General features: G+C 42.3%; 1 protein-coding gene across 1 annotated transcript in view; it reads right to left on the bottom strand.

Moving 5' to 3' along the window:
* Positions 1-421: 421 nt before the first annotated feature.
* smg1 (SMG1 nonsense mediated mRNA decay associated PI3K related kinase) overlaps positions 422-13,393 on the bottom strand; it is a 95,538-nt gene continuing 82,566 nt past the window's right edge. The window contains exons 53-64 of the mRNA XM_033645855.2: positions 11,843-12,032; positions 11,348-11,628; positions 8,641-8,850; positions 8,220-8,357; positions 7,378-7,530; positions 7,079-7,258; positions 5,021-5,248; positions 4,286-4,497; positions 4,100-4,200; positions 3,756-3,932; positions 2,183-2,289; positions 422-1,721 (exon numbers count right to left, since the gene is read on the bottom strand). Of these exons, the coding sequence (XP_033501746.1) occupies positions 1,644-1,721; positions 2,183-2,289; positions 3,756-3,932; positions 4,100-4,200; positions 4,286-4,497; positions 5,021-5,248; positions 7,079-7,258; positions 7,378-7,530; positions 8,220-8,357; positions 8,641-8,850; positions 11,348-11,628; positions 11,843-12,032 (2,055 nt within the window). The 3' untranslated portion in view covers positions 422-1,643. The remainder of the gene's footprint in view (positions 1,722-2,182; positions 2,290-3,755; positions 3,933-4,099; positions 4,201-4,285; positions 4,498-5,020; positions 5,249-7,078; positions 7,259-7,377; positions 7,531-8,219; positions 8,358-8,640; positions 8,851-11,347; positions 11,629-11,842; positions 12,033-13,393) is intronic.

A 13,393-nucleotide genomic window follows, 5' to 3' on the forward strand; every position in this document is an offset into this window, starting at 1 on the left:
AAATGTCACCAAAATATTTGACAATATACCTATGTCCCTATCATCACAAAACTTGCAGTTGTCTACATATGTACTAGCAACATATCCTCAACATGTCATTCGACCACTTTAATTAGACGTGCTAATAAGCTAACTTATGGATATATTGGCTTGGAATTCTAACTAGTCAAAAAGAAATTGTTTAGATCTACAATTGCTATTACTGCTAGTGATTAAATGTTGAAACTGTTGACAACTCATGTCCATGTCTATGTTTCTATCATCTGGTAATGATACTGGAAAACTGGTAACAAAAGGAAAACTTCTTGAACTTTGTTAAAATATCAAAAAGGATTCATGCATGTTTTTTTTTTGTGTGTGCATGCAGTTTCTGTCATTGGGTGATCTAAAGATTCTCATTGTTAAATAAGACAATTAACAATTCTCAGTTCCATGTTTATTTGGCATCCAACAAAATCCAATAAAAGCTTTAAGAATTAACAATTTGCACCATCACCAAAAGCAAATTTCTCCCACTAAAAATGTAAAACTAGAAGGTCAAGGTTAATAAAATGCAAGCATTGGGGCTGGGGAGTGAATATGTATGAGGCAAGAAACAGCTTCTGACAGGCAAGTCAAAAAAAGGCAGAAATCTACTCTTCTACAGTTCCGTCTAAAGGACCAAACATAGTTAGAAAGCTCAACACAGACTTATGATGCACACCGAAGAAAAACAATCAGACAGAGGTTGTTCCTCGTGTAAGTGACTTCACCTTTACGTGTCCACTCGAAGATCACAAGTGAGCTGTCCAAAATTATTTCACATGATTGGACACTTCAGTTTTATCCACAAAAGCACAAAGGACCTTCCTGAGAAAACAACTCCACTTTAACTTTAATACCGGAAATTTTCAGCGACGTGTAAAAGTCTTTACTGTTTATCAATCAAAGTACAGTTTGATTATTTTTTCCCACCTTAATCTCTTCATTACAGGTGGGTGTCCATGTAGCCTTAAGAATCCCATTGAACCTTCGTTCTCATCATTACTGCCCAACCGTGTAACCCACTGGCCAATCAGAACCACAATGCCATTGAGATAAAGATTAGAGAAAAACAAGTGTGGCCATGGAAATGACCCATCCATCTGAGCTCTGGCCCTGATGAAGTCCCATCCACAACCTGTCAGCTGTGCGCTTCAGGGGGAAACAGCTCACTTCCTGCTTCATCCTGCCCTCAGGTGGACTTTGACTGGCTCAACAGGATGCAGTGATGTTTATGGGTACAACTTGACAGTGAGCTATGCAGGTGAGGGGGGAAGGTATTTCTAAGTCGAGGGTGAGGAGGCCTTTGCCCTCCTTCCCCCCTCCCCCATTCGGCGCTGCTTTGCCTGGTCAAACCCCAGAGAGGAATGCGGGGGCATCAGGCCCACTAAGCGTTGTGTTAGCCCGATCGCCGGTGGTTGGGGGAGTGTGGTTGCAGCGGTGCTACGAGGTCGCTGCCCCAGTTTGGGTGCCCAGGAGTTTGGGAGGGCGGACTAAGTGATCCGCTTCCCATTTCCTCCCCCCAGTGTGGCCCGGTGCTGCTGTTCCGACACCCCAGACCCGCTGGACTCTGGTGGATCTCCAAGCCTTCGCTGGACCAAAGACATGAAGCGGCATAGTGTTCACACCCAGGCGGTCCAGCCCTCATACAGCTGGGCCAGGTTGTCCATGTTGGTGGCCTCCTTGATGACTATGTCCACCTGCAACGTAACAGCAGGACACCAGCTCAGGAGACATCTCATAAAACCTGCGTCTCATTTTCAGAGGCAAGTGAAAGCAAAGATAAGTTTGGCTTTTCATCCCTGTAAGAAAGGGCTAAAGTTAAGAAGGCAGTGTGTGCGTTTTAAAAAATGATTTTTAATGACATTTAATGATTTTTTATGACATTTAAAAATGTTTTTGATAAATGAGACTTGGATTATTCTGCACAAATTGTGTAAGAGTTTGTAAAGAGATATTTTGATATAGTTTTGCTGTTGTTAAACCTGATCTCCATTTACTTTAGTTAATCAACAATGCTTCCGTTTTCCGATTCTTCGTTCTTTGTTGGGAGAAAAACTCTTTCACAAATTCAAGTTAACACAGCATGAATAACTGATACTAATAAATGGTCATTTTGTGTGTAAATCTGGCTCAGAAGCCAGTGTGTCTTGAGTATTACCTGCTCTGTGACGCTCATCCTCCTGTTGGGATCAATGTCTCTGCCCTCCAGCTTGGCTTTCACTCTCTTCCACACACTGACAGCGTACGAGTTCCTCTCCTGGACAGCTGCAACACAGCAAGTGGCAGGTTCAGAGAAGTGCATGTCATCACAATCACATCCACAACGACACAGTCTCAATAGCAATGGTAACCATTGTATGAGCACAGTGCAAAGTGGTGGCAATTAACTAGCTAGTGGGATACATACAAGGGGTGCAGGAAATAACTGATTCTTAGATGCATCGTGACGTGGACACTTTGGCAGTACAGTATGCAATAGGGGTGCAATAGGGTCCAAAGGACAGAGGGATGTCGTATGCTGTAAGGCCCTCTAAAGGCAAACTGTGATTTGTGATATTGGGCTTTATAAATAAAATTAAAAAATGGAATTTAATTGAAATTAAAAGAGTCTGAGAAGTCCTGGGCTTTTTGTAAAACATTCACAACGCCACAGTTTATTCCATGCTACTGAAGCTGCTCCTCTTCTGAGAACCACCACAGAGATGCAAATAATTTCACTTTTAGCCATGCTTGCTGTTGCTGTGGGTAACAGTATGACGTCAATATGTCAACAAGTCGAAATATCGCAAGTATCATGATAGGAGTTTTTCATATCATATCAAAAATTATATTGGTATTATCTTGAACGAGATGATATGGCACACCCTTAGCATGCAATCACTGGACACTATGCCGGCATATATATCGCAAATAAGTAATTAAGTGTGTGCAACTGCAGATGGATACAATCTGAAATCTAAAAGCTCAGATATGGCAGCATTTTGGCTATAAAGTTGAAAAGAAAAGGGACCTGGACAAAAGCCACACTGTCTGCAAGTACATTCATCTGTTAATCTAATTGTGGATTACTACAAATACAGTGTGCTGTGTTTTAAAAGTATCAAGTACTCACCCAGTGGAAAAAATAAATCATATATAGAAATCAAACTTTGTGATACATCAATGAGTTTTATCATTGGCTCGTTGCCCTCTAAATCACAAGTCAAATTGTGAGGTGCCTGAGGATTCCCTACCGCAATTCACAAATGCACTAACATATACAAGTCGGCTGGACCATCTACCGCAACAAAGGCCACAGAAGCTTAGATTACAGCACACATACAGTGAGCGTGACTTCATTCTCTGCTCTGGATGCCATCACTCTACTATATCTTAACACAGCAAATCACTATTTGAGTAATGTTGTTATGTCATACAGAGCTCCTTTAGCTAATGACCTGTGTTAGCCTGTTTATTTGCAGAATTTGTCTGAAAAGGTGCCACATCACTATTAAAATGTATATGTTCATATCGTTTCATTTTGCTTTTTAGGGAGTTTTTAAGAAAATCTAATTTTAAGGTCATACGTTGCTTTAAATCACACAAGGGAAAATCCTGAGGTTGATACACATGAAAAAGGTATCGCTTTATAGTGTTTGTCACTTTCAATGTTTGGTATTGCCTTGCAATACATCTGAAGTCCAAACCACAGAGCACTGGGCAGTCATTGCAATGACGGTGAAGAACAGTACCTCGTCCTGTTTTGGGGTCTCGTACAGCTCTCTTGGGGCTGGGGTTGAGGCCTTTGTTGTTCATCAGCAGAGCACTGGGTGGGGTATCAGTGGGGGTTCCCAGGTTGCGTGGCAAAGCCTTGCGTGCATTCTGCGACATTGAGTCTGGCTGGGTCTTTACCCCACTGCATTTCACAGCTGAAGTCAAACCACATATGACATGGTGTGAGAAAAAAACAGTTAACAGGCACAAGAGAGAATAAAAGATGCTTCTTTTTTTGCTGTGAAAACTGCTTGTCACTGGAATTCTTTGTCACTGAAGACAGCTGCTGTTCTAAGCTAGGAGGAAAGCCTCAGTGTCTTACCTGCTGCAAAGCTTGTCTGGGCTGCAGAAACAGGACTGGAACATTCACTGTCTCTGTCTGTCACTAGTGGGGAGGCAAAGCTCACCAGGCCATTATAAACACTGTAGTGAAGCACACCAAATATTAAGGACATATACAGGGAAATTAAATGTGTGTATGAGTATAGGTGTGTGTGAGTGTGAGTACCTCTGGCTCTGGGAGTGCAGCTCCTTCAGAGTAGCAGGAATCTCCTCCAGCAGTTCCAGCTGCTCCTGGCTGCGTGGCTGCCCGCTGGCCTGCACCACAGTGAATAAGACTAGCTGGATGTTGTCCTGCCAGGCTTTGTACTCCAAGAGGAAGTGACGCACACTGCCCTCATATGCCACCTCTTCACCATCTGCCAATGCTGCCTCCTCATCCTGTATGACCGAATTAACACAGAGAATGACCACTGCATCACAGCTGTAACAGACATATGGGTCAGGACAGAAGTAAACTACATCAAAAAGATGGTATGTACTGTAACACACAGCTCTCATAGACTGACTCACTCAAATTATTTAAGAATTCATTTTTAAATCGCTTAAATGCTCTTTTCTGCTTTACTTTATTGTCAGACAGTGATATGTGATGGGTACCTGAAGCCATTACATCGCGCTCTTGAAAACCAGTAGGTTAGTATGTTTGTATTATTGTGTGACTTTGACTTTTAAAAAGGGTTACTTTGGATTCTCTTGATCCCCACAATAACACAAACTGACAAACCGATCAAAGCAGCAGTAAACCAGCAGCTCCTGTGTTCAGGAGAAAATCACAGTTTTTGTCAATAGAGTTTGGTGGATTTGATGAGATCACAGATGGGGAATGTTAATGGCTTCCCTGTCGCAATGAGCTGTCTGACAGAGGTAATGTGATGAAAATACTCTCAGGCCTTGAGCGTACCTTAGACATGGCTCTTAGCAGGTGCTTGACATCGGCCAGTTGGCGGTTGTGGTTGGACAGGATAGTCTTAATAGAGTCAACCAGGAGCTGCAGTGTCTCTCCACATGACTCCAGCTGCTGCTCCCGCTCCTCCTGAGTCCTTCGCTCAATGCTCAGCTCCTCTTCCAGCTGCCTCTGGGCACAGCTCAGCCAATCAGGACTGCCTATGGGCAGGTCCAGCACTGGACTCTGTAGTGATCAACAAAGACCTTAAAGGTATTGTGAGGAGTTTCTGACCTGCAGAAGGGCTACTTAGTGGCCCCCCCTTTTGTGTTTCTAATGCGTGTTTGTTAGATCTCAAAAATACATATTGTGTTTTTGTGAGAAACACAATGTAAACATGACTTGACTGTGACATGAAAACCCTTTAAAAACAGACCTGATCTGTCAGGTGTCGGTCTGTTATTAGTGTAATATGCTGATGATTTCAATGGCAAAGAGGACTCCAAGCAGTCTATGCAAAAAGGTGACTTTAAAGCCTAGTTCACATTACATGATATTCACCGCGATTTTGACGTTGCAGGGGATCTTGAGAGCCACCTTGGGTCGGAGATGAGTCGGCAGATAGTCTGCCACGACGAGTCCTCATGTGTGAACAAGCGTACGAGCAAGTCGACACGATTGACAAAGAGTATCAGCCAATGAGAGGCAGGATACGTCCCACGTAGGGTGACCAGATGTCCCGAAAAATTCGGGACAGTCCCGAAATCCAAACAGTTGTCCCGAATCCCGAACCCTGCCCTAATTGTCCCGAAAATGACACTAGAGCAGAGTCTGGAGTAGTTATTGCCTGGCTGCATTGGCTGCAGCAGTTCCTACATGAATTATGGGTGTTGTAGTTTTTAAATTGTGTACGACAGTGGCGATGAAGTAGATACTGAGATCGCAAGTTGCAGCCGCAAGGACAGGGAAAGCGCAGGCAGCCACGAGAAGGAGTGATTTGCACGTTGCAGTGCAGCCTCTTGTTCTAACTGTTCAAAACTGTTCTACAAACTTGTTCTACAAACTGATAGGTCTGTAACACATGTACCAGTTGTCTTTTATTTTGTTAGCCTTTATTTTTTATTGAGTTTAAAGGACAAGTGCACTTATATTGATCACTTCCATAAAATAAAACAAGAAATTGGAAAAGAGGAAAAGATTGAAAAAAATGTTCAAATTAAATTAGGGAACTGATCACAGATGTATTGTCTCTGTGTGTTTTTACAACTATTGCTATGCTCTTAATGTGCTATGCTTTTAATGAAGCTGACATGTCCCGTCCCGAATTTCACCCATTCTCATCTGGTCACCCTAGTCCCACGTCAGCACACAGGAGGACGGACAGAAATGTGAGGAGGACAAGCCGCAGGGTTGCCAGGTCCACTTATTAGCCACAACTTTGGGTTGTTTTTTGTAAAGTCGCTTACAAATATTGGTTGTCGCGGGTTGCGGTTTTTTGGGTTTGTTTCTAAAGTGGAGTTGCTTATTTGGGCTTGGGCTTCCTCTATATCCGTCGCTTCTTTTGGGCTTGTTTCCATAGCCCTGGTTGCTTGTTTCTCTCCCAAGGTCTGGCAACACTGACAAGCTGGCAAGCAACAACAACGGCGGCGTCCACAGGATCACAGGGAGCGCGTTGTGTTTGGACCCAGGCCCTGGAGGCAGATATGATTCAACACTGGGAAGAATATCCATGCCTTTATGACGTGTCATCTCCCAAGTTAAAAAACTTAGTTTGGTGACGTCACCGCGTTATCTGGGGCTCTGTCGGCGAGGGCTCGGTGGAGAAATCTTGTGGTGTGCGCACACAGGTCTTAACTAGGGTTAAGAGTTTCTTTGATGCTTTTATAACATTTTCAGAGTTGCAGTAGGAAGCAGAGCATGAAGTATTGAAATTAATGGATCATCCAAAGACAGAACTTTTATGAAGACCTTAATGAATCATCTGATTAATACTAAAATGCTGTCAGGTAACTGCCTCCCATTTTTGACAGGATTAGAGATTATGTATCATATATGTAAATCAGAGGTCAAACCTACCAGTCTGTGCAGCAGTTGGAGCTCCAGTGGAGACACAGTGCTGCTAAACTGGGCAGCATAGGAACAGGTTTGCTGGCAGCGCTTCAACAGCTCAAACAGTGCTGCATCCATGTTGAGGGCCTCGGGGGATCGGGTACGAAGGCCTTCGAAGTTCAGGATGGTAGAGCACAAGAAGGTGACCTGAAAAAAAAAAAAAAAACAGCAAGGAAACTTGAAGTTTATGTAATTCTAGTCATATATCAAATGCTGGGGCTGGTAAGAAAATGGACCCTTAATCATGACCATGGCAGTGGAGATACCTGGCTGGTACGCTGGTTTTCTCTTGCCACCATGGCGCGTCTCTCCCTGATGGTCATCTCAAAGTCCTGCAGAACGGGAGCCAGGGCTGGGTTGGCTCCACCAGCCCATTTTAGGCGCTGCTCAATGCTAGCCTCCAGCGACACCAGCTTCTCCTGAGGACAAAACCAGATAAGATAAATCTTTATTGTCATCGTACAGTCATACTTGTGTATCACAGCACAATGAAACAACAGGATTTTTTTTTTTTTTTTCCTCTCAGATACAACAACTTTTAGGCGAAGAAAATGATGAACTGGAAACTTTCTCAAGACATGTGGACTGTGTGCATGATAATTGGTGTGCATCCCAATGCTAACATCCCCTCTACTAAGTAAGATGTATCATTGAGGTTCATAAGCCACATGCTGTGTGAATGTGTGTGTCAGAGACAGAGAGAAAATATAAAGTTTGAGCCATCGTCACAACAAGTATACAGAGTACAAGCAGTGTTGGTCGGTAGCGGTGCTACAAGTATTTCTGAAGCTAAGGCTCAAAAGGGCTTTTTACTGCAGTTGGAAATAAAGCTCAGTCAACAACACCACTGCCATACATGGATGGCAGAGACTGAGGATGGACAGGAACTGATCATGAGGGAGTAAGCAGTGGCTGTACCTTGGTAAATACATGAGCTCACATAAAAAACAAAGCAATATATTACTTTTGTAGTTTTTAAACATTAAGCAGCAAAGGGTACAACAAAAATGAAAGTCTCTGCAAAACAAAGTATGGTGATAAGTGAAAATTATTTGCTTGCAGATACGGCCACTGGTAACGAGTGGGCCTGATAAAATGTAATACTGACCTGAATGGCAACAATGGATCCCTCATCTTGACTCAGCTTGTACAGCTTCTTCTTCATGTTGCTGAGGATGACAGAGCGAGGAGGAATGCTGACACTCAGAGGCTGATTATTGGGGCCCAGAACATCCTCATGTTGCCACTGGAAGGACACACACACTGTGTTAGACCTGGAACAGCCACCACTGATTCTCTGGCCTGTAACCCCAACTTGCAAGTGTCGCTCACAATTGAGCCATGTTGCCTTTAGTGTTAACATGAGCCGCTCACACGCAAATGTTAAATAAACAAAAATCCAAAGCCTTCAAGTGGTACGTTTAAGCATAAAAGGTGTTTTTTGAGAGTGCTGGTTATCTGCAGAACCACTCCAATCACACATTATGTGTAGGATTACTGGAAGCATCTACAAACTGTTCTGTCTGTACCTGAAACATGGCGATGTGCAGCTGGCTCCTCTGCAGGCTGGCCTTAGCAGCCTCTAGGTTGGCATCTAACCTCCTTAGCAGGTCCACTTTCTTCCAGGCTGTGTCATAGGAGGAGGCCAGCACTGTGGCTCTGTTCAGCAGCAGCTGGGAGACCCGACCTGACGCTAGGCCCTGCTCCACTGCCTTCTTACAAAGCTCATCAAGAGATACCTTCAGAGCCAGGACACACAGTGGAGTAGGTCAAGATAAGGTACTGGTCAGATACTGACAGATATGTTGGGATGTTTTTGTACACATTTAGTACACAAACAGTAACAGAGTCTCTATTTATTATTTATTTATATAGGGTAGGTTAGTTTATCATATTTTCAGTATAGAAGTGAAAAAGCGGTGACCCCTGTACAGAGCTCTGCAGGGTGCACATTTCTCTGGCATATATGAGGAGAGTTGCAGTGTGCGATTGTGAAAAAAATGATTTGGGTACCAGCGCAAAATAAGTTCCTAGAGTGCCTACAGAAACCTGAATCGGAACTGTTTCCAAATTTGTTAGAACCTGTTTAAATTAATTTCATCAGTGCAGTAAAACCTCTGAGACTAAAAGGCCAATAACAGTGACTTAAAATATAAATAATTCATATCCTTTTTTTGTTCATTATTTGCTTCTCAAAACATTATTGATTTCAGTAATGAAAAAGTACTAATAAGAGTATCAATAAAGTACCGGACTGATAAGGAGTGTTGATAAATATAACAGTACTGATAAAATCCCAAAGACCAGCCATCGGTAGTTTGGACATGCTTATTAGCAAAGGTCAGTGTGAATAACATTCAGATAGCAACTTCAGTTTTGCTTAAGAGGTAGAAGAAACATGACTGACTACATTCACATGCACACTAATATTCTCCAATTATTATTCTGGACATAACAATATTTGGAATTTGATGTACATCATGTAAACAGCATTTTCTCTTTGGTTCAACCTCTTTCTGAATATAGCATTTTTTAGGTTTGTGGTCAGCTCTGTGCTTTGTACAGAAACTGGTGTAGAGATTCACGTCCAAAAGAGAAGCCCATATTTCTGGTTGGAAGAGAAACACATCTACATTAATATTATTCGATATCAACAGGTTTTGGATATGCACAAATATTTTCATGATGTGGTTGAAGGAATGAAAGAAGAAGGATGTGTCTTAACAGTCAGAGATGTCAGCCATCACTGGGAAACTGAAAAAAATATTTATTTTTGACGCAAAGAGGTAAAAAGGCACAGTTGACATTTTGACATTTTTTGATGTTAGGGTACATTAATCAAAGTATGCATGGCTGCATGTAAATGAGAGTATTCCTGGAATATTCATTTTCATTAGCTTAAAGAAATATTTTCTTTTTCGGAACAAGGGCAAAAACTGGAATATTTTGTGCATGTAAACGTAGTCATTGTGTAAAACTGTATGTTTTTATGGTCCCAACAGAGCGAGGGGTTTCTGATAAAACCACCTGCTAATTTTTAAAATTGTATTTATATCATATAAATAAATGAAGCGACAAACTTTAGTTTTGAATAAGGACCTTCAGTATTTGGAGCTAGTATCTTTGGAAAATAAGGCGTCAAAGCCAGTAGGCTACTCTTATTTACAACTGATACTTTTGATATCTTCTGCTGCTATGTAGAAAAGGTCATTAAGGACAAATTGAGTTATCTCATTTTCAGGTTGTAACTACTGTAATGCACGCTATGTTAAAAAAAAGAGATTAATTCATGTTATTTCTTTAAAAAAGCAACTATAACACTTATTTTTGAATGCCCCTTAAAATAAACATAAGCATTGAGCCTGGTCTGCGGAATGGGATTGCAGCAGATGTTTGCTCATTTCACTGATCAACAATTAGTATCCCTACAGATATGTTCTTATCTCTGTGATGTGGAGATTGAAACGGCACACAGAGATCCTTCAGGTAGTGATGTCCAAATGAAACTACATGAACCACCAGTTGTATTTGCTGAACCCACTAGATGACGCTCTTGGTGTTATAAAAAAGGCTTAAGGGATGGCATTGCAGTTTGGTTTCAACTAGCAATGGCCAAATAAAGCTTCATGAACCATTTTCTTTATTTTTTGGGTCCACTCTGGCACTCTTTGTTCAACAAAGGGTTGAAACCAAACTGCATTGCCATCCCTTGAGGCTTTTTCATTACACCAAGAGCACTATCTAGTGTGTTCAGCAAATACAACTGGTGGTTCATGAAGCTTCATTTGGACATCACTACCTTCAGGCAGTATTACAGCACAATTCTGAATCTAACTGAGCAGGACATTTTCATGTTTCAGGAAACCTAATAAATCCGCTGTGTAAAGCCACGAGGGACTGAATTCAGAAATCACTAAGCTGTAAAGACCAAATCCCTTGCGCACAGTTTTATTTTCACTGCTGGGAAAATCTCTTGTCATCTTAACATGACATCACTGTGGCTGACAGCTGTCTGTAATTAAACAATACCATTAACTACATAGCAACTATTTAAATTTTCTGAAACTGATTTACAGTGTAAATAAAAAAGAGGGACATGACAGAACACAGTCATATCCTTCTCAGTATCACTAGTTGTTCACCAAAATCTAACTGTCACGAAGATGTAAAATTAAAACACTGTAATTTAGTAGACACATACACAGACACAGTCAAAGACACACATGATTGCCATACCTTGCTCTCAGCTCCAAAATCTTTTGCCTCCACCTGGGCAACAACGTCTAGACCCAGAGCAGACAGGGTGCTGCAGAGGGCGAGACCGAGTGCTTGGCTGGGCAGACCCATGAGCATCTGCCGGACAAACTCTGCTGTGAAGGCCTTGATGGGGCGGGTCATCTGCTCCTCACTGACCACTGCCACACCTGACCCTGTTGCGCTGGGCCGCCGGTACAGCGGCTTCCCCAAACCAACTGGTCCATTTGTAGGTAACAGGTCCTCAGCTGGGGGACAGGTCCCTGAACACACAAGATTTGGCACACACATCAGATATCACGCTGAAAAGCTGGCTAGCCAAGTTCAAACATTGATGGTAAGTGACTGTAAATATGATTGCAGTTTCCATTGTTAAACAGCAAAGCCTTTATGTAATTAACCAAGTTTCATTTTCTCGGCCTGTGCAGTTCGAGTTAGTCTGGAAGAGCAGATTCAGTGTCAGTGAAAAGCTCTTACCAGACAGAGTCTGAGCGAAGGAGGCACACAGCCTGAAGAAATCCCTGATGGTCTGCAGTCTCTTGAGGAAGAAGACCTCTTCCATGAGCTGCCGCTGATTCAGGCTGTCAAAGAAGTGCAGCTGTGTGGCCCGAGCCTCCCTCAGAACATCCACCTTCCTCCAGGCCAGTGGCACCTCCAGAGAACTCAGCTGAGAGGAGGAAAACAGGGTGAGAGAGAGTGGACATTTTTATATTGGTAACCATAACAAACTTTTACTCAACAAAGAAGTCATGCTGAAAAAAATTATGCTGACTGATAGCTCAAGGAAAAGCCGATCAATGATAAATCACTCAATGCTTCCCTTTGTGCTAGAGGTCTGCATGGGCCAGTTTGAGACCATACCCACCCTGTGCCAGCAGTATTTTCTACCACACCTCCACTGTACCAAGTTCTCTTAGAGGCCAACACTGTCAAGTCTCTGAAAATCTCATTTCACAGAATCATTTGAGTCCTTGAAAAGTTCAAGTAAAAACTAATGATGACTACATGATGACTACATTGGCAATAAAGGGACAGTTTGGATTTTTTTAGGTGGGGTCACATGAAGTACTTATTCATATCAGTGTATTTCATACAGTCTGTTAGCACGCCCCCAGTTTCGGAAAGCAGCAGCAGTGCCAACAATGAAGCTGAGCAATGTACCGTGTGGACAGGGGAAGCAGCAAAACATGTTTCTTTCTGTTATTGTGTGACTTTGGTGAATCTGAACAAACCCTTTAAATGGCAAATACACACAATAAGACAAAAAGCAGAAGACCAGCAGCTCCTGTGTTCAGCGATGTTCAATCATTGCTTTTCTCAGTGGAGTCTGGCTTTTAGAGTGATATAACAGGTTTGGCTCCCTGTTCAAAGTTTCTGTCTGATGGCAAGGTAAAGCAGTAAAAATATTCAAAATAGAGCATACCTAATATACTTAACACAATATGTTTTGTTTTGTTGCATCAGGTGAAAATGACATACAATTGTGTAAAAAAAAAAAAAACTACAATCTGTTTAAAAAGTAGTGCTGCACGATTTGGGAAAAATGTGCGATTGCGATTATGGTGGACAATATCGCGATTTGCGATTACAATATAATTACAATAAACTGTAATAAATAAATGGCATCATGAGTCTTTTTGCTTGATTCAGTGTTTCCCCTACATTATATCAGGGGGGCCCTGACCTGACAGTTATTGTTATGGACAGACAGTGAGTCAATGACCATCAACAGACTGAGCACAGTCAAACACGCTGCTCACACAGCAGCGCAGCACGGAACTGTACACACAGCGGAGTGAGCATATGTTGCGTTCAGGTGTTGTCACGTAAATGACAAATTCCAGCGCCATAGCACAACACAGCAGCATGTCAAGTGGGCCGAAACAGAGCAAAATTGCTCAATTTTTCATTTGTTATGGAGTCCATGATTTCCCTGTGACACTTACAAATGTTTGCTTAACTGTGCTTGGATGTTGTGTTATGAGGCTCTGGCAGCTTTCAGTTGTCTCTTTGTCTTTCACGTTACAC

This window comes from Epinephelus lanceolatus, chromosome 18 (assembly GCF_041903045.1).
Source record: "Epinephelus lanceolatus isolate andai-2023 chromosome 18, ASM4190304v1, whole genome shotgun sequence".
NCBI classification, from domain to species: Eukaryota; Metazoa; Chordata; class Actinopteri; order Perciformes; family Serranidae; genus Epinephelus; species Epinephelus lanceolatus.